Below are 24,683 nucleotides of genomic sequence, written 5' to 3'. Positions count from 1 at the left end.
CCACTCATCAGCTGTTTTGTGGCATTCATTGTGTTGAGAAGCTGGGTCAACCACCTCCTTCAATACCAGCTCATAATTAGGCTCCCAGCAACCAAATATGTGTCACCTACCTTTGCAGATCTGAGAGGTAACATTCTGCAGGAAATTGTCATCCAGCAGCAAAGCAAAGTTTTCTTGATAAACAGAGATGCCCCCACAGGAAATAGTTGATAATTGCTCAGTGTTTGCTGGTTTGTTGGAAATATCACCGATACCCAGGGGAACCACCTAGAAGTTGACAGGTATATGTAAAGCTTATACTCAATGATTCCACATTAGCTAGTCCTCAGGTGCCCCAAGTGGGGATCAAGGGGAATAAAACGAAATAACAAGAATAATATAGGGAATATATTGGTCAGGGGGAAGACAGAATTCTTCTTTACTGGATAATCCAGTGTTAATCGAGACACAGTTATCTTTCATTAACATTGGGGCAAGTAAAGGGAAACTATCCTGTTGCTGAAGAACAGAGATCATGCTGCCAAGTTTTCTTTTGATATTTCCCAGCCCTGCTTGCCTTGGTAAATATCACGCAAAACCCATTCATAAGCTTATTTAGGATCCTTCCAAGTCTGCTTTGTTAGAACTTTCTTATACTTCCCACTGGTCTTCTAAAGCGCTAAGAATTACCAATGAGTATCAACATTCACTGAATTTCTGACATTCACATTAGCCCTTGATTTGTGATCACTGCAGGAACTCTTCAGTAAAAGACATAAATTTCAGTCTGGAGTTGCCCTTCGCTACACAGCCGTCTCAGGGCTCCTTCACACTCCCCTTGTCCCATGCCTAGAAAGCAGGGCTCTGAAGGGTTTCCTGCTTGTCCTGTGTTTTCTAGGCATGGGTCTCACTAGTTTTCCATTTCTCCAGGGAAACCAGCTCTTTACCACTGAATTGGAGCAAACTTCAATTTGCCAAAAACTTGATAAAGAGCAGGTTTTCCTGGGCGAAAGTGACAGGATGAGTGGAATTGTGAAGAAGCCCTTAGGCAGCTTGCGCTCCACTGCCCGCACAAGTGCTGGTTTCCTCCTGGCTTAACCAAAGTCACTGACCCAAACTTTTCTCAATAGGAAGACACACCTTGACCCAATAAGGCTTTCCCATCCCTCCTCCTGCCCTCCATATAATATTGATTTCACCTGGGTCTTGCTTTCACAGAGAACGTTGAGTGGTGTTTGGTCCCGAAGTACATCGGACCGTCCGTCTGTGATGACTATGACCACTCTTTTCTCAGAGGGAAAGCGCCGCAGCAAGTTATCCTTGGTGAACTGAAGGGCCTCCCCAGTATATGTGCCACCAGCAATCCAGTGCAGGTTCTTCACAGCTCTGCAAAGCAAGCAGCATTGAGTTTCAATGCCAGCTCCTCTTCTGACAGAGAAATCTAGACCTGTCTCCCAGCTCTTTCCTTATTCTTGGTTTGCCTCCCCTGTTAAGTCTGGTTTACTTGCTTTTCCTTCCAGAAAATCTAAAGCACTTACCATGAACAAACCTAAATAATTTTTGTGGTAGCAATGTGAGAAAGTGATGTAATCTTATTAATTTGCATAGGAAGTGCAAAATTATATTCTGAGGAAGTTCTCATGTACTCTCAATTGGCAATGTATCAGTCAATCAATGTACCCCAAACCAAGGTAATCAATTGCTTTATTGGTTTGTTGTTGTTTAGTTGTTTAGTCGTGTCCGACTCTTTGTGACCCCATGGACCAGAGCACGCCAGGCACTCCTGTCTTCCACTACCTCCCACAGTTTGGTCAAACTCATGCTGGTAGCTTCGAGAACACTGTCCCACCATCTCGTCTTCTGTCGTCCCCTTCTCCTTGTGCCCTCCATCTTTCCCAACATCAGGGTCTTTCCCAGGGAGTCTTCTCTTCTCACGAGCTGGCCAAACTATTGGAGCCTCAGCTTCACGATCTGTCCTTCCAGTGAGCAGCTTTATTGGTTATTTATCTTCAAAGCATTCATGGCAGAGCTTTCCAAACTTTTTATGTTGGTGACACACTTTTTAGACATGCATCATTTTACAACACAGTAATTCAGTTTTCTTAGCAAACCGGAGGCTAAACCACCCCCTTTCCTGTCCTGGGAGGAGAGCGGGGAGTGTTTGCACGACACACCTACACACTGCAGCAGACACACTAACGTGTTGCAATGCACAGTTTGGAAAGCTCTGTGGTAGAGAGTTAATTTGAACAGCATGCCTATAGATTAGAAATCAGAGGAGGTGGGGAGTATTTTTAAAATTCTCAATTTTTGCAGCAAAACTCCATTCAGCTAGTGATTTCTTGGCACCTCTCAAATGGAGGCAAAATCAACATATTACTATGGGAGTATAGAGGTGGCTGGAGTGTTCCTATCCAGTGCTGCAAGGCGATAATAAATAGTTAGCAAAATCCTAATAATACAGAGATTTATGCGTGCACTGCTCATTGGTGAGTTTTGTATAACAAACACACCGACTCGACAGGGAAATTCAAGGTAAAAAGGGATGGGAGGTGTTGGATGGGTTGAAGGCAGGTGATCTCTTCGCGAAAATTCCCAGATCAGCCTTAAGATTCTTAGAAGAAATATCTTCCAATCAGATAATTTCCCAGGAGAAGGAAGCATATTTGTCCCAATGCATTAAGCATCAGGTGGCAATTCTGTTTACCCATCATTTTGCTAACGTGCCCTAGAATTCCACTTGGCATATCTGTGGCAGAAGACATGTTGGTCTGTCTCTTATCATGTAATGATCAAGATGATCTACTACAATGGTCATTTCCCCCCAGTTTTAGAGTCACTGATGCACTGCTCCCAAATACAGTCCTTTAGTATTTCTTCCTATCAGAGTGCAAGGCAGACATTTACTTGACAAAGTAACTGAGTGCAGTTTAGTTATGCCTTTAGGATGAGAGCTAAACCTGGCCATGCCTCCGGGGCTGTAGTGCCACAATTGTTGCTTGTGCATAATGAAACCCAGGGTAGTGGCTCATACTGAGTGTGCTTAGGGCTAAGCATTCCTGCAATAAGTATTCAGATACCTGGAAAACACCCCACAGAGGTGCCACATATAAAACTGAGCACAATAACCCCTCTTTAACCCCCAATTATCTGATCTAAACTTACTCCTTAAAGGCTCCAATGTTATCAATGTTGCTATCTCCCAAGGCCACCAGTTCCTGGGTGTTGTCATGGCTGTACTGCACGACACCAACGTTGGTCTCCCCTGGTCTAAACTGTTAAGAGAAAAGTTAAACATCAAATGATGTTTTTCAGTCCATGTATTATCATAAACAAAGACACCAAGAACGGTTTATAACATCTAGGAACTGTAACGGCAGCATCCTCTTCTCTGGGTAAGGTTCTGGAGGTAGTTGATTTTGACAATGCTAGGAAACTTGAAAGTATCTCAGTTGTTTTATGATAACATGCATTAAACATATATTGCTGGGGGGTATATGTGATGTTTGCAAGTCTTACCGTCACTTTTTCATCCTTGATAAGCCTGTCAATGACCTTGACAATGAAATCCTTAGCAATCTGGAAGTTCTGCAGGCCAATGCTCTCTGAACTGTCCAGCACAAACAGAACATCGCCAGGAAGACACTTGCATTCTGTAACACAGCACAGAACCACACAATAGAAGCATTCGTGGAAGTATGAAGGCTTTCTTTCAGATGCTGAACAACCCAAGGGAACCAACTACAACAGCAGTAACAAAAGTTATACTTCTTGCCAAATGCTAAGTTTAGTTTAGAATCCAAACTATGGTTTGCACTGCTAACATTACAGGCAAACCATTGTTTAGAGATGTTGACATTATTATTTTCCTTGCTCAACACTTCAGTGTCTGGCTAAATCTGAAGGCAGAGAAGAAGCTGTAACTATGATTTGACCAGTCATGCCAAATCATAGTATAACCACAGTTTGCAAATCTACCTCAAATATTGGTTTTTGTTTCTGATTTGCCAGTTGCAAACCACTGTTAGTTAATTTAGATATTAAACTGCACTGTAAGCTTCTTTAACCATGATTTGTGTGATGACATAATTTAGAGTATGTTTACATGGTTGTTTTTTTACACAGAATCCCTGTTACAATGTGAGGGAACATGTAAACTCACACTAAATCAGAGCTTCATCTTCATCCTCTCAGAATGCCATATTTTGTTATAAAATACATTTAAGTAAATGCCCTTAGGACTGCAACTCAAGTCTGATGAAGTAGCAGTTTGAAAGGAAAGTAATAATTGCCCTAATTCCTTTATACACCCAGATGTAATTCAAGAGAACTTATTTAACTTTCAGTGGTTCTGAGTTATTTACTCACTTATTGATTCTGAGTTATTTACTCACTTATTGAAAGGGCTGCACATGCATCTCTGGGACACCAGCAAGGTTGTGTAGATGATGTGGGCATTTTTTATGTGATGGCCAATGTTATGGAAGCACAATAACTTATGATTGTAGCAGTAAACAGCTATAGCAGAAGGCCATAAAATGGAGACAGTGACAAGGGGTCTTAGAGAAGCATTTGAAGAGTAAGCATCCTCCATCTGAATCTTGTGGCAATTTTTCAAATGAAAATGCAGTAATGTTGTTAAAGAAACTGCAAAAATGACACTCACCGCAGCAAGCTAGGAGAGAGGAAGAAAACAAAGAAATATGCTGAGAATCGACTTCAAACTCATTGTGACTCTAAAGAGCACTGAAATTAAATATCAATATGAGGATGTTGAAAACTTTCTCCCTGATATTAGGTCAACTTTAAGATGATTTTCATATCCCAGATGTTTTCTTTTTCAAATCCAGCATATGCTACTTAGCAAAAAGTAAAGCGGGAAGTATAATAAAAATGCTGAAGGACATTTCAGCGGGAACACATATTTTGGGATTGTTTGACATCCCTGACTGCAATTAATAATGAAATCACATTTAGTGTTTAATAAACTCTGGAAAATAACCACAGAGTTTGTTAAGCAGCAAATGTAATTTGATGTAAACAACAAATGTAACAAGGATGAAGATAAGGTATACAGGAAATCCTAATTCCCAGTGCAACAGAGTTGCTCAACTAGTTAAAACGGGGACTGCAGACAGCATGCACGGGGGAGGCCTTTCCCAAACATTGTAAATAATCTCTCTTATCATTTCTTTGCGGTTTTTGGAATGTAGGAAATAATTTGCTTGGTTGATATTCAATAGTAGATGCAAACGTTTAATACCTTCAAAATATAAATAAAGGATGAAAACAAATTAAGAGCCTTAGCCTGTGAACTTCTTTGCCAAAACAGGCAGCACACAGAATTAGGTTTCAATTTCCCTTTCTCTTGGGTTCACACCAGAAATACAGTACTTAATGGAGGAGAAGTCCCCTCCAAGCTTGAGTCACGCTACCCACTTAAAAAAATTGAATTAGAGGAAGATAGGATACAAGGCTTGTTACTGGTCCAAAAAACCAATAGACTGGCCCTTGGGACCTGATGGGGGGGGGATTGATAATGGGCCCGTGCTGCATGATAGATCCAACTGGTTTTCAGATGACTCTGGGCAATGACTTCTGTTGACTAGAGCCAAGCTGGCTCTCTGGTTCTGTAACATTGAGCCTGAATCCATTTAGAAACATGAAGACTTGGATCCCAGAATCAATGTGATGGTGTGAAGCTTGGTTAAAGTCAACAACCTATTGTTTCTTATTCTGACTTGGTCACTGGTAATGATACAGCTGCTAATTCTGCAACAGTAGGAGTCAGAATACTTACAGCACATTCTCATGATGATATCCAAAATTTCACATTCCTGGAAACAAACGAAGAAACATTGGTGTCATCCAGGTCTTGGAAATTAAGACTCATTCTGCACCCCCCTTTAGATGGGCCCTTCATTGCAGTTATAGCCCAAGAAAATAGCCCTGTCACATTTAGCAATCAAGTCACCAGGCAGTATGTGAAGCATTAGATGTTTTTCTGAGAGGGCAGGCTGCATTTGTGGAGTATTATCTAATAAGCAGGAAGCAAAGAAGGTAGTTTCCATTGGTGGAAGCAACACTGTCACTTTAGTCTTGATTTCAGGGTAAAGTAATGAATTCTAGTTACCGTATTTTTTGCACCATAACACTCACTTTTTTCCTCCTAGAAAGTAAGGGGAAATGTCTGTGCGTGTTATGGAGCGAATGCCTGCGGGTGGCGGGGGGGGGGATCTGCTGCAGTCGTGAGCAGAGGATCCATGGTTCCCCTTCCTTCCCTCCTCCGTGGTTACAAAGCATGGATCCACATGGATCCTCAGGATTTTTGCATTGGGCTACTCCAAACTCACTGTCAGATCACATGTCTGTGGCCACAGCATGAACCACAAAAATCATATATCCACTATTTCGTTTAGAATATTTTTTTCTTGTTTTCCTCCTCTAAAAACTACGTGCGTGTTATGGTCTGGTGCGTGTTATAGAGCGAAAAATACGGTAATATTGTGAATGGGTGCTTATTCCTTGCTTCCTTGAAAAGATGGCCATTTGATCTGCCATTCTGAAGTTGTCCCCTCTTAGCTGACTACAGTACTGTACAAACAAAGTTAGTCTATGGGTTGTGGGTGCCCCCCCCCCAATGAGCGTATAAATCTCAGAACTGGCATAAGGAACAAGGAGGGGGCAAAGGCTGTACCTGAGGTGTCTACCAGTGAAAGAAAATGCAAGGCTGTAAGGAAGGTCCAGAACAAGTCACCTCTGTTTTCTTCACTTTAAAGTCAGATCGTCAAAAGGAAAGACAGATAGCTAGAAATTCTACTGAAAGCTAAGAAGGGAAAGTCACTGACTCAGGGACTGAGCTTTGTAAGGACAAGCCAGAGTGCACCTCTACTCTGTTTTGCTTTGCTGAACACTTCCCTCCACAATCACTCAACCCTTCACTAAGAGAAGGACCCAAGTGTCATGTAAGGCCGGTTTTACTCACATCTGGTCCTGGAGGGCCTCTGGGTCCTGCAGGTCCCTGGAAAACAACACATTGTACAAGTGCCAAGAGAATACTTAGTTGCATCAGACAAATTCCAGAGAGAAAGCTATGTCAGACAGTTGTTACAAAAATGGCAGAGTCCTGTGGTGCCTTAGAGAGTGATGAGATGAGCTCTAAACCCAGAACAAATGGGCTAGGGTACAAGTTGCTACCACAGGGATCCCCCCACACAGACAAGGAAATAAACTGGCAACACCCCTCAAAAACAGGAAACCCTCCTAACCAAACACTTCTCACCAAAAATTAAAACCAAGGGATCCCCGCTGTAGTTCTTTTAATTACTCATAATCCAAATTATACACCTCCCCACTTGTACTCATAGTCATCTGGCTATGAGGATTAGAATCTCTGCCAATGAAAATGCCTTTGAATGTTGTGGTTGATATTTCTTCTTCTTGAGAGTTGTGAAGATATTCTTGTTGCTATCCTCGTAAGAGCACCGGGCATTGGCTCAGGTGCAATTTGTTACCTAAGGCATTTTGATAAAAGACTATTAGCTAGTCAGTTATTGTATATAGTAATATATCCCAAGTAGCTCCCCAAAGGCCTGTTCCTTCATAATCCATAGTTAGTGGGAACTTTATTACTCACTGGGGGTCCTTCTGGTCCTCTGTAACCTTTGGCTCCTTTCATGCCTCGGGTCCCAGTTGCATTGCTCTGGAAGAAAAAGACACCCGTTTCCTAAGGGGACGCTTACACTCTTTTCTGTGTTAAAGAAGACATTCAAGTTAGAGAAGGACTTCTGGGCTGCCTTTGCTCAACTTTCTTACTATGACAACTGAGCAATCAAACTGATCGATTAGCATCTGTGAGATCACTTCCTATCTAAGGAGTGGGTTGCATGTCACTTTCCCCCCAGGTATGGAAGGTGCAAGAGCCACTCTCAGGAGAACCTGCAACATGTGAACAGATGAGAAATATATAAATCTTACCTGAATGCAGATGACATCTATACATTTATAGTAATTCACACATATTTTGAAAAGATAAACCACTCCATCGTCACCCATGATAAAAAGCCTGAAAATTGGTCCTATAATGTTTTTATCACTTCCTTTGGAACTCTAGTTCATACATTGTGGCAGTGAGTTCCATAAGTTATTTATTCACTGTATGGAATGGTGCTGTCTTTTATGTACAGGCAACAACTGATTTAGGCATGTCTGAATGACATGCAATCACGATCCTGTGCACGGCACAGAAGTTAGCCCCAAAAGGTCATAAAGACAGCATGGAAAGGGGCGGAATGGGGCAGAGCAGGTTTACATGTGCTCCACCGACTCATGCAGGGGTTCAGAATGGAACCCCCATGCAAAACGAAGATTAATTGAGTGATCCCGAGTTCTAATGTTATGAAAGTGGGAGAAGAATCTCCTTTATCCACTCACTCCCTACTGCTCATAAGTTTATAAACTTCTATCATTTCCTCCTTCATCATATTTTTTTCTAAATTCAAAACCCCCAAACAAGTGCTCCAATCTTTGGTAGTTAAATTCACTGTACCTGCCCATCACACACCACCTCTGTCATGAGCCTGTCTGTCTGCTGAGATCATCATCTGAAGCCTTGCTCCTAATGGATATTGAAGCCTTCAAATGTTAGGCCTTTTCTGTGTTGGCCCTTCAAGTGGCCTTTCCCAGGAACATTTGCCTGGTACCACCATGGCTATCTTTGAAGCACTAGACTAAGATTGTCCTGATCACTCAAGCCTTTGATAGCAAATAATGTATATTTGATTATTATTTCAACTGGTGTTTATGTTCTTTCTTCTATCTTGGGTTTTAGGTTGTTTGATTTTAAGCTGGTTTTAATGTGCTTTTTTATATTGTTTAGAATGAATTGTACACTATATTAACATAAATTCTTAAACAAATAAATAACAATTAATGTCTCTCAGAAATGTAAACTGCAAACCTAAATGCATTTAGGTGGAAGGAATCCCCATTTGTTTCCACAGCACGTACTTGAATCAAGAATGTTTCATCTGTAGGTAATTGCATATTTCTAATTCTAGCTGTTGTCTCAGATGGCGAACTCAGCTAAAGTTGGCCAAAGTGTGTTTTCTCTTTTCTGTGTCATCACTTATTTCAATTAGTTTTTTTCAAAGATTTGGTAAATAGGAGTTATTTTGTCGTGTCTAAAAGGGAACAGAAATTTTCTTCTCCTGTTCTGCCTGTCTTCCATGACCAAGGCAACTCAATTCTTTCCAAATGCACACTCTCACTTCCCTATCTGTCCAGACAAGTTTTCTACTACTCCCTCCACATATTTTTGAATAGTATAATGGATGGGTGTTAAAGTATTGAATAATATTGCTGAATACTTTATCATATATTTCAAATAAAGATGTATGGTGGGAAATAAAACTCATGGATTATATTGCACAAGGGAATAATCTATCCCGTTCTTTTACTTACTTCCAGCCCTGGGTCTCCGATCTCTCCTTCATCGCCTTTGGGACCAGGATAGCCTTTGGTACCCTGAAAAGGGAAGATATAAGGCCATTGGGCAGAAGTATACAAACCACGTGGCCCTCAGCTCCTGCAGTTAACCATGGAAAGAGGCATTGTCCATAGACACAGTGCTCTCTGCTTCTTGTCAACATGCTTTATTGCAGGCAAGAGATCACCAGAAGGCGTTCAGATACATTCCATCTGTTGGACCTAGACCTTTTGTTACCAAGCTACATTCAGAGCAATCATCTGCCTCCCCTGCACTGCAAGGCAATTCTGGGTAGAATGTGGGCAAAACTTCTCATATGCTTATTAGAAACATTAGGCAAACAGTTATTAGTGTACTGTTTACAATTTGCAATAAGATGCTTAGCCAAGGAAAGGCTTTTCAGCACAAAGGGCAAGCTCTCTCAAATTTGCTTTGGATTAAATTGGGAACAGCAGAATTTCTTGTGGTGAAAATATGAACACAATTCATATTATCCTTCTATATTGATTAGCAGAGCACTGGGGCACAAAGCGCCAGGGACCATGGGATATGTAGTCCTCCTGAGAGCAACAGTTCCCACTTGTGGGAAGGGAACAGGGCACTGTGTTGGGAATGGACTGCTGGCAGTGGCAGAAAGGGCTGGTAGTGACATAGGATGGCAGCCAGCAATATTTTGATCTGAGTCAGAGAAGAAATTTATGAAAAGTTCTTGTAGCCTAAACTTGGAGAAGTCTGCTTGCATCCTGCTTTCCAGTTAAGTTGCTTTTACCAATAGACTAGTACAATAATTCACAATCACACTTTTCTCTCCAGATAATGGTGTTACCTGAAAATCTCCCAAAGATCTTGTTTATCTTTCCAAAAACTACAAGTATCAGCTCTAAAGCTGTTCCACATTACTGTTCTGTATATTACTGTACTGTATATTAACAAATATACCAGCATATGATTTCAATGCTTGATACTTTCAACCTGTTTGTGCAGGGACTGGGGAGGAGATATGGCATGCCTGAGTACCAAGAGTAAAGAAAGGAGAGACTGAGACTTACATTAGCTCCAGGATCACCTCTGTTGCCAGGATATCCCTTAGGAAGAGAAGGAAAATAGGAAGTTAAATTAAAAAAGAATGCAAGTGGTAATAAGCTTTGTCTGAATTCTTTCTTAAACTTTGGCCTTCTGGAGTGAAACTCACCGGGAAACCGGGGAAACCATCTGTGCCATTTCCTGCTCGGCCATCTTCTCCCTAAGAGGAAGTTCCAAAACCAAGAGGAGACGTCAAAGTTTAGTTTATGAACCTTGTATGTCCTTAGTCTATTAAGCTGGCAGGGTCCCCGGGATCGACTCATTGTTAGCCACCAGAGAACCTTATGTTACAGGCAGTGCTTTCCCCCCCCTAGAAAAAAGGGTGCCGGTTCCCACCTGAAGGCCGTTGTGGCCATGGCTAGAAAGAGCGGGATGAAGGGAGGGTGGCTGGCAAGAGAAACAGAGGCTGAGAGTGTGGGGGGGGGGACCCAAGAGGGAAGAGGTGGGGCTGACGGTTGTTCTGGAGCCCGTGACTGGCGACTGGACACAGCAGCCCTGGTTTCTTGCAGGTTCACAAGTGAGGCAGCAATGAGAACAGGGCTGGGGAAGCCCTGCTTCCCTTTTTCTCCTCAGCAGCGCTGCATCTGGCAGGTGGGCGAGGGAGAAGAAAGGGACATGGAGGGAGCCTGAGGGAGAAGTAAGCGAAGCACAGCAGCCGCTCCCAGATGGGGATGGATTTCTCCTCCCCTCCCCCCATTTTCTCCTCAGACACTCCAGTGAGTACCTGGTTTGCTCTGTTCCCCTCTCCCCCTGGCCACCATTTGCTTCTCAGGTCTGGCGAAGCTGCTTCCCAAGGAGCTGGGAGGAAGAGGACTGCGCAGAGTCCTCCTGGTCCAGCTCGGTGGTCTCCTCTCACGTTTTGCACGCTTCCTTTAGGACACTCACCCTGTCACCCATCAAGCCAGTTTCTCCAGGTAATCCAGGTGGGCCAGGCAGTCCTTTAGGACCCTTTAAAGCACATAGGGGAAAGCATCAAAGTCATTGCCATACGGACAGCACTTGTTGAGACACAAACATCATCCTCTGGTGCCTTAAATACTAAATAAATACATAGTTTGCCTTTAACGTTCTATAGGACTCTATGGGCTTTCCAGATGGGGCTGTCTTTGCAAATGGGTTGCTAAGATACTGCAAATGGCAACTTTTTTTATTTTACTGATCAAATTTCCATTGGAAAGGGTGTTTGAAAGCCCTTTGAAAGCCCTTCGAAGTGGTTCACTTTGAAGTCCTAACTATTGGGGCTGGGAGGGGGTTGGCCAGAGGAGCAAGCAGGGGCAGAAGCCGCATGAGATTCCATGTCTTCTAAGTAGCCTTTGATGTATAACTCTGTATGTCATGAAAACACACGATGCTCTCTGACTTCTGCAGCATAGCATTCTGCAACATTGCTGTCTATGAAGTGTGTGGCCCTTTAAGCTCTTGAGGCAAGGAACAGATCCCCTAATCATGGGCATCAAAATATACTAACCTCCGGTCCAGAAGGGCCTTCATCTCCTCTGTACCCTTTAGGACCAGCTGTGCCTGCTTCACCCTAGAAAAATGGGAGGACATCTCAACGGCTTCACCCTTCAAAATATGTGGTCAGCATAAAGTTGTGCAAAGAGCAAAAGCCTCAGCTCCAAACTCCCTCAATGACCTCCTGGCGAATCCCTTTGGCATATCGGCTATATGATTTCATGATGGATTGGCAGAACTGAAATGTGAATGACTTGACATACATCACGGGCCAATCTGGATCTAACAGTTCCGAGTTGCACTCAGATGCAATATAAGAGAGCAAAGTAAGTCCAATTGGACACACTTCTGAGTAGCCATGCATAGGATTGGGCTACTGTACTGATGCTTTATTCACAGGCTGACCTGTGTAACCTGAATGCATTTGTTTGTTTGTTTGTTTGTTTGTTTACTCACTCACTCACTTTATATTCCACCTTCCTCCCAAAGCAGCCCAGGGCAGTAATGCTGAACCATTTTCTAAATCAACGTGCACAAGAATAACGAATATGAAGCAACTGGAAAATGTCACACAGTCCGATTTGTTTGTGTCATAGAATGGGGTTAGAAGGCATGGACAGCATGAGACAGCATTTCCTGGCAGAAGGTGTAAGAATTTGACTTTTCTCTGCCCCTTGAAAAGAACAGCCAAAGCTGTCATAGGAACTAAATGAAAGGCAACATCTGTCTTGGGGAGGGGAAAATGAGCGTAGGGTACATATTGTTAACAAATGTGCCCTGGAAGGGAATAAGGACCATTTTTTATTTGGAGGTGGGTGCTGGAATTAAGCAGTGTCAACATTCCTGTGCTGTAGACTGAAGAACCAGAAATTCACTGTAACTGAACAAAAGCAAAGCGCTAGTAGGATCATGGAATTGTAGGGCTGGAAGACCTCAAAGGTTACCCCGTCCAGCCTCCACTCTGGTTTTGCCAGGAAAGAGGAGGGAACAAGACAGAATCAGTTGGTCTATTCCCCAACCTCTGCATTTCCCCAAAACTTGTAGCCAGTCCTACTTCTTTCCTGAAAGGCGGGCTTCAGATTTTTATGATGTTCACATCAGTTCAAATGATGATTTATTTGTCCTTTTAGTCACAAATTCAAGTGCCTACATCACCTTGTCGATGTATGTATCTTAAACATCTTAAAATGTACGTATCTTACTATGCTCAGATCAAATAATTGTGGTGTAACATCCCTTGGGTAGCTGTGCAGCCGCCTTCCCCCATTTTGAAGAACGCATCTACACCAACTTCTGAGCTGCTTTCTGTGCTGCACAGTGCAGGCAGACAGCTCCTGCACCAACCAGTGTGAGCCAATGGATTTGGGGAAGGCTCTCATCTCCAGGGTGGGACTTATGCCAGCTTTTATTCTAGCAGCTTTTCTTCTAGCAAGCTGTTTTTAATTATTCCTTCTGACAGAGGACACCTGCATTTAATTTCAACTACGCTCAATACTATTGCTATAAAAACTGATACTTCACAACAGACTGGATGGGATGCATTTTGGCAAACAGACCAGAGCAAAGAATCCTTTCTTGAAAAACAGGACAAGAATTTCTGGAACCCGAGGAAGGATACGCTACCCCCGGGGGTACACTTGGGCAACTAGGAAGGGTAAAAAAAATGAAAATGTAATAAAACATCATTAAGACCAAACTGGTTGTGTCATTAATAGTATCTGCACAACCCTATACTATGCGTTTCAAGATATTCAGGATGCAGCCAAGGTTTTCTCATTCACAAAGGGTTCTTCCACACTTCTGCTTCTCCTGTGCCTAGAAATCACACATCTGAGTGGTTTTCTGCAAGACCCACACTTTCTAGGCATGGGTCCAAGTAGTTTTCCCTTTGCCCCACTCCTTTTCCAAGGGAAAACCCGCTCTTTAGCAACAGATTGGAAGAAATGGCAATCCAGGGAAAACCAGAATTGTCGTTTGTGCCGATTGAGTGCTAAAGAACCCAAAGTGAAAGGACCAAGTCTTATTTCAAGGACTGGGAAACTGGGGCCCTCCCTTTGTTCACCTCCAGCAACTTCTGGAGAGCCACAAGTTCCCCATCCCTTGCCTGATTTTTCTGGACGCTTGATGCTTATTGGTCTATTTTTATTAATTTTAGCACTGTTACTTCATTCCATTGTTCCCTGCCAAAAATTCATTTTGTTGAAATTTTCTCAACCAACACATGGCAATTTCCAGCTTTCACTGTGGGTCAGAGGTAACATGCAGACCAGACAAGGGTTGTGGAGACTTCCGGGTTGGCGCGATCTGGAAATGGCGGATTCCCTCCGAGCTGCGGAGGGAATCTGCTCAGCTGAGGACGGGTCTTGCCGCGCCGGCGACGCGGGGACCCTTAAAAACCGCAGGCGCTGAAGCCTGCGGACTGAAGACTCGGTGGGCGCCTTAAGCGCCCCCGACTCACGAAGAGCCTTTTTAAAGGCTGTGGAGAGGGTACGGAGGGTGGCGTGGCGCTGAGAGTCGATCGCTACCTCGGTTGAGCGAAGCCGCGAGCCATGACTGGAGAGCGCTGACTTCCTTCCTTGAAATTCGGACTGAAAAGAATAACCCGTGAGTAAGACGGAATTGGATTTTAAGAATATTATCCCGTGAATTTGAGACGACCGGGGGGTGTGCTAAAAGGAAGTCCGCACCCCCCCTTTTGCAGACGATCTAAAGCAACGACTTAAGAACTAAGCTGGAGAGCCTACCCTTTGTGGGGTGAGTTAAAAAAGATTTTAACTTCCAAGATTTGGCAAAAAGAAATTTTGAGCTGGAGAGTGGAGTTTTGGAAGCTTCCTTTTTGTTGTAAACAACCCCCCCTCCCGGGCCCGGGAGCGTCCTGTTTTTGAGCTTGTGGAAGAGGTGCGGAGTTTGACAGCTGTCAAAGCTGTCAAACGGACAGTTTAGAGTGGAAAAACTTGTTATTTGTTATTTAAGATCCCTCTGGACTAAAATGAGTTATAACTGATCTAAAATTGTTGGAAACAAAGTAATAACAATAAGTAAGAGGATTGTTGGAGAAAGATTACCAAGTAACCAGATTCCCTCTAGGGGGAACTCTGTGAAACTACAATGGCTGTGGATGGAAAGTTACTAGTGGAAATCGAAAGAATGTTTCATTTTGTGGGAATCTTACAAGAGCAGAGTCTAGCTATGAATAAACAACTTATGACCTTGACTTCTGGAACAAGCAGCTCTGCTGAATGTATTGAGGACCTGAATGAGAAAGAATCCACAGCTGAATTGGAAATGATATCAAAAGAAGTGGAAGAGACTAAACAAGAAAAAGAGGAAATAAAGTTGGAAAGCACCAACCAGAAGCTGACATCTGTGGAATATAAGCAAGGAGACTTTTGGATCATATCTACCACAAATCTGCGAAAGATGCAAAAGAAGAAGGAGGAGGCCCCGGGAGTTTATGGAACACAGGAACTTAAAATAAAGAAATATGATTGGGGCCTCCACTTTGACTCTGACTCTGAAGATGCAGGCCTTGTGGAAATTTTCCAGCAGCTGTTTTCAAATGCCCTTGTGGGAAGAGAATATGGTTGGATGGTGATAGAACTCTTTCGAGATTCGACGACCGACATAAAAGACTACCAACAAGACCGGCGGAGAGGGACTGAAAGAGACTTGAAAGCCTCGGACGTGAGGAACCCAGGCTAAGAATTGCTATTTTGGACATGTATTGGGGAAGGGACGAAAACCGGGGATGGGAGGGAGGGAAGAATAGAATTTTAAAAAACACTCAAGATCTTTGGGTTTAGTTAATATGACCTTTATTTAAGACAAAATGGGAAATCGATGGAAGGGAATTTGAGTCCAACTTAGAAAAATTTATTTTTCTTTAGGAAAGAGGTAATATTAAGATGGTTAAGAGGAGAAATACCAATTTGCTGACATAATTCTGGGAACTCGGATGCATGAAGGGGGGTGGGGGGAAGTCAGGCAACAAGGTTAGGAAAGTAGGATTTTCTGAAATTATACATGTTTTTGTCTTTTGTCTTTTTTGTGTGTAATTTGTCTTTATAAAAGGTGAAAAACCATTAAAAATTTGTTTAAAAAAAAAAAGGGTTGTGGAGAAGCGTCTAAGAGCTATCTATAGCTGCTGTAGACCTGGCTGGGTTCCTGAGCTGATCTCTTGTTCCCTCGCATGCATTAGTTTGCCTTTTGCCTCTGCCCATACAACAGATATGGACTATCAAGTGGGTGGACAATGGCTTACTGGCTCTCCAGGTGGTCCAAAAGGTCCTTCTCGTCCTTGGTCACCCTGTGGCCCCGGCTCACCCTAAAAACCAAGAAGAAATTGAAAAGGCATCAACAAAAATACTTTGCAGAACGGAACAGCAAGCAAACATGATAATTACAGGAGTAAGGTGTCTTCTCCATATCTAATTGTGATGGATTTCCCCTGTAATCAGCAGAGATGAGACCAACCCATATCAAGCAGAAAATCCCTAGAGCAGCGATGACTAACCTGGTTAGTCCACATTGACCACAGTGAATGACAGCCATCTAAGAAGGTGGGACTGAAGTCTAATTTTTTTTTTAGACATGTGAGTCACAAAAACCTTTTGGCATCACAGCAGGGGACGTGCAGGAATGCTCAGTAAAATACTTTTTTAATGCTAAAACTTTTTTCAACAAAATGGACACATTTGGAGGGGGTGTTGTAGGATGACAAAAATAAACTCTTGGCATCATAGTGCTGGACACATAGAGCAGTAACACTTTTTTTAAAAATGACAGGTCCCCCCCCCCTTTTTTGGGGTGTTGTGCTCCAGAGGAGTTTGTGACATGTGGATCAGCAACAGATACAATGCTTTTGTTCACAGCTTGCTCACGTTCATCACATCAGCCATTTGACTTTCAACATGAATATGGGATTGTCATTACCATAATCCAAGAGAACGGTTTCCAGAAGACCTGAAAACTCAAGATTTAAACATGATTCCTGAGAAGTCCAGTAGTTTCAAATGGGCCAAAAGAAACATGAGGCTAAATCAAGGAGGATAAATCACTTGCCCATGTAAGTATTCCACGTGAGCCATATGAGTGACTGGTCTGTTTGAATGTTGAGTCAGTACAGCAGCAACTGAGCAAATTCTGCATGCAAATGGGGGCTCATCCACACTTCCATTTGCCCCACTGCTCCCCCCGGGAAAACCCTCTGTTTGCTGCTGAATCAGGACAAACATTATTCAGGTTTTCTGCGGACTGAAGTTTCTTCCAATTCAGCAGTAAACAGAGGGTTTTCCCAGGGAAAGTGGTGGGGCACAAGGAAAACTGCTTGGACCCATGCCTAGAAAGCCTGAGACAAGCGGCAGTGTGGATGAGTCCTGTGTCCGCTTGCGTGGGAAGGGTTTGTACATGGCAGGGCCTCCATGGAGCAGGCTAGCCCTTTGCCCACAGCCAAAATCTCATCCACTTTGGCCCTCCTCTTCTCAGTCCTTTATAAGCAGAGGTTCACTATGAGTGACTCTACTCATAGCCCAACCAAGGCGACATTCTTGCTTAAAGAATGGTCTGGACAATTCACCCCCCATTTCAAATTCTCTGTGTGCAGTGCTTTCTTTCTGCAGGCGGCCAAGATATTGTTGTGCAAATACCTATGGGATTGTTACACAAGAGAAGGGCAAGAAGCCAGGATAGTGGCATACGTGGAAACTGACTGGCAACAGGCATTTACCAACAGCTCCCTGGTGGCCTTGCTGAGCTGATTTGTATTAATTAAAAGAACTTGGGGTTCTGATGGGAAGCAGAATGGCTTCTTGCAGCCCCACAGCTGAGAAATCGCTCGTGGAGAGACAGTCACTTGCCAGCCCACTTTTCCAAGAGGAAAGCAGCACTGTGGCATCTATGGCAATGGAGCAGGAGTGGGGCTGCAGCTTCCATCACCCATAATGAGCAGGGGCTGTGCGCCTGGGGCTGAGTCCTCCACTTCTGATGGGCCCTGCAATGGAGGGCCAGACTCTTCCGGGTACCTTTAGAGGACAGTTTTTTCTTTGTTTGCAGAAATGAATACATTAGAGGAGCGGCCCATCCCAAAAAGCACATGGCAGTTCCTCTTCCTTCTCAGTTGTGCCAAACCTTGACATGAGCGGAGTATTTGGCTGCCCTGATAAATCAGGAAATGCCACAGCTTCTGCCTTGTGCATTGGGAGCCAGAGATATCAGCAGCCAGTTCTCTGCAAAGCTGGAGAAGCTGCTCTCACATAATCCGATTCTTGGTCTTAAAAGGAGAAATAAGTGACCCTGACAGAAGTACCAGTTCAGAATGTACATTTCCCTGCACAAACACAAGATAACACCTAAACATTTAGTTGCTTTTTGCCCTTGCCCTATCACATCCATACAAGTATATTTTTAATGTCTTGCAATAGTTAAGGGCAGCACTAGAGAAACCCAGGCACAATTTCAGCCCAGTCACAAAGCTCACTGGGTGGTCTTGGCCAGACCTTCTCCCTCAGTCTGAGCTACCTCTCAGGGATAGTGTCGGATCTGGTGCCACTTGAAGGCAACAAAACAACTGCCCCCTCCCACTGCTGCCCCTTCTCCTGCTTCTCTTATTTTTATTGTTTTTGCTGTTGGTAACACGGCAGCGCTGTGCCTTGTCCCTTTCTCTGCCTCACTCTGAGGAAGGGAAGTGGAGTCTTTCCTCACAGAAAGCCACCGTGGGAGAGTTCCTGTATCATGGCTGCTTTTCCAGGATGGCTAGGCATTCTCTAAACTTAAGGAATTAACAAAAGAGACTGGCAGGCCCTTGCCTAGACCACCTCACCGAGAATGCCTCACTCTGAGGAAGAACCTTTTTCCTTCCTCTGACAGGCAGAGAGGAGAGGGCACGCAGGCAGGGAGGGGAGAGATACCAGACTGGACTGATCTGAAGAGGCTTCCAGAGAGGCACAAAAGACAAAATGGCAGGAGGGACCAATTTCTGTTTTGCTTCACTCCAGGATGGAAGCAGCTTTGCCTTTGGCTACTACCCTAATTCCAGCTCTAGTACTACAGAAGAACCACATCTTTCCTATGGAAAATATGATGTTGTGTGAGTACTTGAAAAATGTGATATGCCTACAACAGATGTGCAACCTTGAGGGAAGACATGTTAACTGTTCATTACACGCAAGAAACAATTGTATTTTGTAATGTGATGCTGAACCAATTATTTTATATTGTTTATTTAGATCTATAAACAAACAAGCAACACTTCAGCGGTATTGATGCCCCATCCTGGGTCTTTTGCCTGCAGAGTGTAGCTCCAAACCTGATGCAGAAACTATACTTAAATGTTTACATGTGTATGTGATGACACCTGCATGATGGGTATTTGACTTTCCTGGTTTTTGCCCCACAGAGCTGCTGGAGGGGGCACAGATGCTCTTTTTCATTGTGCTAATGAATCTGGCTCAAGGCCCACATCCATTCTTAGGTAATTGAATCAAGACAATAAGCATCTAACGACAACGAAAAACTACTTTCCTGTCAATCTGCTTGGAAATAGAGTGTCTAGAACACCGTATTCCACACCTGCAAGAAGTCATAATGGTTGGGGTAAGCTCAGAGCACTTTAATGATGATGCCTGAGGACAGCCCTCCAGAGAGAAAGCCTGGCAAACAGAAACAAGCAACTTGTCCAACATTTTATATGGAATTAGAGATGCTGGGGTAAGCAGTGTACTCCTCAGAGGAATGACTGTTGAACGCTCACTGTCTGTGGAAGAGGCTCAAATGAATTCTGAAGATCAGCATTCGTGAAAGCGCCTAAACCTTGGGAGCTCCCCTTTTTCCTCCCTTTCAAAGAGCCCTAATTTAAGGCACTCTGCTGGCACATTTATCCACATCTGGTTCACAAAGTACAGTTGAACTGCTGTTTGTGAAAACATGAGATGTAAACAGGAAACTGAAATTTAGATGAGACTTGAACTTTCCTCCTGCTGTGCCTGCCCAGCACATCAAGCTGATTTATGGGTTTCTATGTTTGTATGGGCTCCATTTCCATTATGCATGACAGCAGAGAGCAAACTGTTTGCAGTTAGGACAGGAGGTTTCTTCACACCAGACACACAGTGACACACGACTCAAACGAAAGCATGCACAATGGGCAGAGTCCAAGACAAGCTCTTGCACCGCACAACCCTAACAGAGGAAAGGAGGTGGGCCTTTAACGCTGCCGTTCTATAGCCCTTACTTGGGAGGATGTCTAAGGGCTTAACCTCACTTACCTTTCCTCCACTCTTCCCAGGCATGGTCCATGATTTAAAGCTCTGTGTTGGAGCATACACATCCTTTTTTTTGTTCCAGAGCTTTCCCGATGAAAACCCTCTTTAAAGCTCAATTGGAACAAGCGCCAATCTGTGGAAAACCTGAATTGATGTTTGATCTGATTCAACTTTAAAGAATGGATTTTCAGTGGGAAAGCCCAGGGCAACCCCCCCCCCAAAACCCCACAACAACCCCATGCTCGGACACAGAGCATTAAGGCAGAGCATGATCTGGCTGACATTGGCCCAGATGAACTGATGTAATAGAAGCTTAGGCTCAAAATACTGACTGTGGGGTTAGTTGAATGTTACAGAGATGTATTTTCACCATAAGGTTTTCAAAAGACACCTTACAGACTGACCAAGTGAGCTGGAAGAGAAAAAGAAAACACCTGAGGCTTATATGGTAGACTGCAAAATGTCTTTTTTTCCCCCTGGGAGGTCTTGAGCAGATGAAATGAAGGGGAACCTATGATTTAAATGCACGATGCTTACTGAAGTTTTTTTTTATTTAACAGCACTAATTTTTCTCAGTGGCATCAGAACATTTTTCCGTTCTCCCTGGCAGAAGTTGCGCCACTGCCCATGTTGGTTTTGGATAGATAAACTCTACAAGTTGTCCAGCTCATGTGCCTGTTGGGTGATTCAGCTTGGGACAGACATATAAAATATTTTCCTACTTACGCCCAGTTCGTATGGAGGAGCTGAACCCCCTCCCTGAAAAGAAACATTCTCCCCTCCCCTCTACAACTGCACTGTTCTTGGTTTGCTTAGCACCAATATATGAATGCAATCCAGGAACTCCCCAGTGAGTCATGCAGATCTTACAGAGCTGTAAGAAATTCAGTACATAAACAGGTTTTAATAGAAATGGGTAATTTAGGAAGCAAAGGGAAAAGGCTTTTTTTAGATGTTCAAGCACTTCAGCAATGTTTGACCCAAACCACTCTACAGCTTTGCACTTTATTCCGCATCTCATACAAAGTTTGCTTGAATCTTTACATTATGCAGCCGTCTTCATGCCTCGTGCAACTTGTGAATATCACAAATGACAACTACATTTTCCGGCTCTAAAGATATATTTGTGCCTTTCTCCTACTAGACAGACTGCTGCTCGTTGGCTGATGGATGAGCAGAGCACAGAAGCTGTAAGATCTGGGTTGTTCCTGTGGAGCCCTGCCTTTACCTGCCCCACACCTGACATCATGTATGATGCCAGCTGTGGGGCAGGAGGGTCAGTGGCTTCCTCCCCCTTCTCAACCCCATTATGCTGCACCTGCTGTTTTACGGCTATTTGGCCAACAACACGTATGGTAGGAAGCACAGTCTTGGAAGGGATACAAGGCCCCTTGAGGAAGTCCTGCACTGAACAAATGCACATTTTTCATACCTTGCTCTGATGCAGCCCTGGCAGGAGGAGAGGGAAGGCGGGAGGTCAGTGCTGGAGACCAGAGCTTATGAACTGGCAATTGAGGGCTGCTAAAGCTGTGGTGGTCTGCACTTGCTTCAGGCCACAAGGCAGGAACAGGGCACATGATCGTTGTGACATTGCGCATGGGAAGGGTAAAATGCCAGGGACTGCTTCAGAACTTTGAGTGGCCCCATTTAAGGACAAAAACAAATCCAGCTAGCATCTAGCAGACCTCTCTGCCTGGCACAGCTTGGACAGCTTCCATGCATGCTTGAGATTGAATAAGGCAGTGAGAGGAAAGACAGCAAGCTCTACTGAAATATTATTTCGGGATTTGCTTGTTTACCTTTTCTCCTCTTGGTCCACGGGTACCAGGGTTCCCTAGCGGCCCTCTTTCTCCATTTGCACCCTGTGTGATAAAGAACATGTCAGAGATGAGGAAATTGTAGCGCACTGGATTCAGCTATGAATTTGACTGACAGCCATAGCAGTCAGCTTTGTTATCTGATGGCTACATGACAATGCGACTGTGTTGTGGTTTTATCTCATCTGGCAGAACTGAGTGGGGAAGGTAGTATAAGAGCTTGTCCTCAAAAGCCCATTTAGAAGGTAGTTGAGAACATGTTGGGGACAGGAGGAGATCTCCTGGGACAGCTGTGACTTAAGGGATGTATCAGCCTCATAAAAGGATAAAAATGATGGCAATGCTGAATTCCTCAGGCAGCCCAGAGCAACAGGAGAGAAGGCATTCTTGGTTGTGGCACCTTGTATGTGGTTTCCCTGGGAGTGCACTCTGTTGACCATTCTGGTGGCAGGCCAAAGCTTTCTTTTATTCCATCAGGCTTTTAAAATGGGTTTCCTCTGCTTTATTATTGTTTTGCCGTTGTTGTATCTCAGGTGTCAAAGAGGTGTGTCTTCAGGACATGACAAAAACTATGCAACACTCACCGTTGAGAGGAGGAAATTCCACAGCTTAGGTGCTGCTACAGAAAATGCCTTCTCCCATTCTGCCACCCCCCAAACCTATAAGAAACTACGAAAACTGTCCCTTAACTCCTGAAAGAATCTCTTAGGTGGTCACTGAGGGCTTTAGCACTCATGTGAACGCCTTGAACTGGGCCCAGAAACAAACTGGCAGCCAATGCATCTGTTTTAGAATGGGGATTATGTGAGTTCTGAATGGAACCCCAGCCAATAGTGTCTCTGCTGCATTTTGGACCAGTTGAAGCCTTTGTGGCAACTTCAAGGGCAGCCCTGTGCAGAGCATATTCCAATAGTTCAGTCTGGACATTGCCAGAGCACAGAGTGCTGTGGTCAAGTAATCCCTGACCCAAAAGGACTGCAGCTGGCAAACCTACCAGAGTAGGAAACAAGCACTCCCAGCTACTGAGGCCACCAGAACCTCCAGGGACAAGGTTGGAGCCAGGAGTTGAAGAAGGTTCTTTACTCAGTGGCGTAGCGTGGGGGGTGCAAGGGGGGCTGACCGCACCAGGCGCAACATCTGGGGGTTAGGGTTAGGGGCGCAAATCCACGGGTTAGGGGGCGCAAATCCACGGGTTAGGGGGCGCAAATTACTTGCCTTGCCCCGGGTGCTGACAACCCACGCTACGCCACTGTCTTTACTGCAGCACTTCACAGGTCGCTGCATTCTGTGCCAGGTCATCCCCATGGCTTTTAATCAGCCCTCCATGTCTCAACTACTGCTATGTTGGGTTTTCAGAGGAATACTCAAAATCGGTGCCTCGAGTCCTCATATTGTTGGTTACTCTAGCCAACAGGCATACTTCCCCTGTAATGAAAGCAGTAGCCTTACCCTGTCTCCCGTGGGGCCATCTGGACCAGGATTTCCCTATAAGAATAGGAAAGAAATGTTAAAACCAATCTGTGTAGCAATCTGGTCATTTAGACAATGGAGAATTTTTACATGTCTACCTCATCTCCCATTTCTCCTTTCTCTCCAGGCGCTCCGGACTCTCCAGGCGGTCCCTAAACAAACACATGCGAGACAAGAAATAAGCACATTAAAATGAAAGGATTCCGAAATAAGTGACTGGGAGCTCAGGCACCAGCTGTGTGCCACATGACAAGAGTTGATCTCAAGAACAGAAATGGATATATCTGCCAAAACAAGATGGTCTTCTTTGGAGATGTCATTCAAAATTGACATATTCGCTTACACAGACAAAATTTGAAAAAGTGGTGCATTGGGAGGGTATCTTTTATTTAGTTGCTAATCTTCCACAGTCTTGTTCTTTCAGGTGTTTCTTCATATGGATGAATTATATGAAAAATGAAAGCAGGTTGGAAGCCAAAGCTTGAAGGAAAATGGCTGTTACTGAATTTTGTAATAATAATAATAATAATAATAATAATAATAATAATAATAATAATAATAATATTTATACCCCGCCCTCCCCAGCCAAGGCCGGGCTCAGGGCGGCTAACAAGCAATAATGAAAACAAATTGAATGAATACAACTTAAAAACAAAATTTAAATACAACATTAAAATATTGAAACCTCATCGCAGGAGGAGAAAGGAAAAGAAAAAAGAAAGAAAGAAAAAGGAGGAGCGAATCAAATTGGCTCCAAGCCAAAGGCCAGGCGGAACAACTCTGTCTTACAGGCCCTGTGGAAAGAAATCAGATCCCACAGGGCCCTGGTCTCATGAGGCAGAGCGTTCCACCAGGCGGGAGCCAGTGTTGAAAAGGCTCTGGCTTTGGTTGAAGCTAATCTAACTTCCTTAGGGCCCGGGACCTCTAGGGTGTCGCCATTCATGGACCTTGAGGCTCTCCGTGGGGCATACCGGGAGATATGAAGATAAAAGCATAGCCTCCTCTAGAGAGAACAATTCATCCTCTCTCTCTGGGCCCCCACTTTGGCCAGTAAGGCGACTTAAGCCAAATTAAAGGTTTTCAGGCAAGATGGCCCTTGCCCCTTTCTCTCTGGGCCTCTGCAAGTAACTGAGT

General features: G+C 44.0%; 1 protein-coding gene across 1 annotated transcript in view; it reads right to left on the bottom strand.

Moving 5' to 3' along the window:
• COL6A1 (collagen type VI alpha 1 chain) overlaps positions 1 to 24,683 on the bottom strand; it is a 51,427-nt gene that overhangs the window by 3,290 nt on the left and 23,454 nt on the right. The window contains exons 17-33 of the mRNA XM_081184403.1: positions 23,648 to 23,701; positions 23,529 to 23,564; positions 22,062 to 22,124; positions 16,266 to 16,328; positions 12,018 to 12,080; positions 11,435 to 11,497; positions 10,659 to 10,709; positions 10,516 to 10,551; positions 9,442 to 9,504; positions 7,616 to 7,681; positions 6,965 to 7,000; positions 5,780 to 5,816; positions 4,646 to 4,654; positions 3,499 to 3,632; positions 3,145 to 3,254; positions 1,179 to 1,365; positions 111 to 267 (exon numbers count right to left, since the gene is read on the bottom strand). Coding sequence (XP_081040529.1) covers positions 111 to 267; positions 1,179 to 1,365; positions 3,145 to 3,254; positions 3,499 to 3,632; positions 4,646 to 4,654; positions 5,780 to 5,816; positions 6,965 to 7,000; positions 7,616 to 7,681; positions 9,442 to 9,504; positions 10,516 to 10,551; positions 10,659 to 10,709; positions 11,435 to 11,497; positions 12,018 to 12,080; positions 16,266 to 16,328; positions 22,062 to 22,124; positions 23,529 to 23,564; positions 23,648 to 23,701 — 1,228 coding nt within the window. The remainder of the gene's footprint in view (positions 1 to 110; positions 268 to 1,178; positions 1,366 to 3,144; positions 3,255 to 3,498; positions 3,633 to 4,645; positions 4,655 to 5,779; positions 5,817 to 6,964; positions 7,001 to 7,615; positions 7,682 to 9,441; positions 9,505 to 10,515; positions 10,552 to 10,658; positions 10,710 to 11,434; positions 11,498 to 12,017; positions 12,081 to 16,265; positions 16,329 to 22,061; positions 22,125 to 23,528; positions 23,565 to 23,647; positions 23,702 to 24,683) is intronic.

The sequence above is a fragment of the Podarcis bocagei genome (genome assembly GCF_964188305.1).
Source record: "Podarcis bocagei genome assembly, chromosome: 1".
Taxonomy (NCBI): domain Eukaryota; kingdom Metazoa; phylum Chordata; class Lepidosauria; order Squamata; family Lacertidae; genus Podarcis; species Podarcis bocagei.
This window is presented reverse-complemented; position numbering and strand designations above follow the sequence as displayed.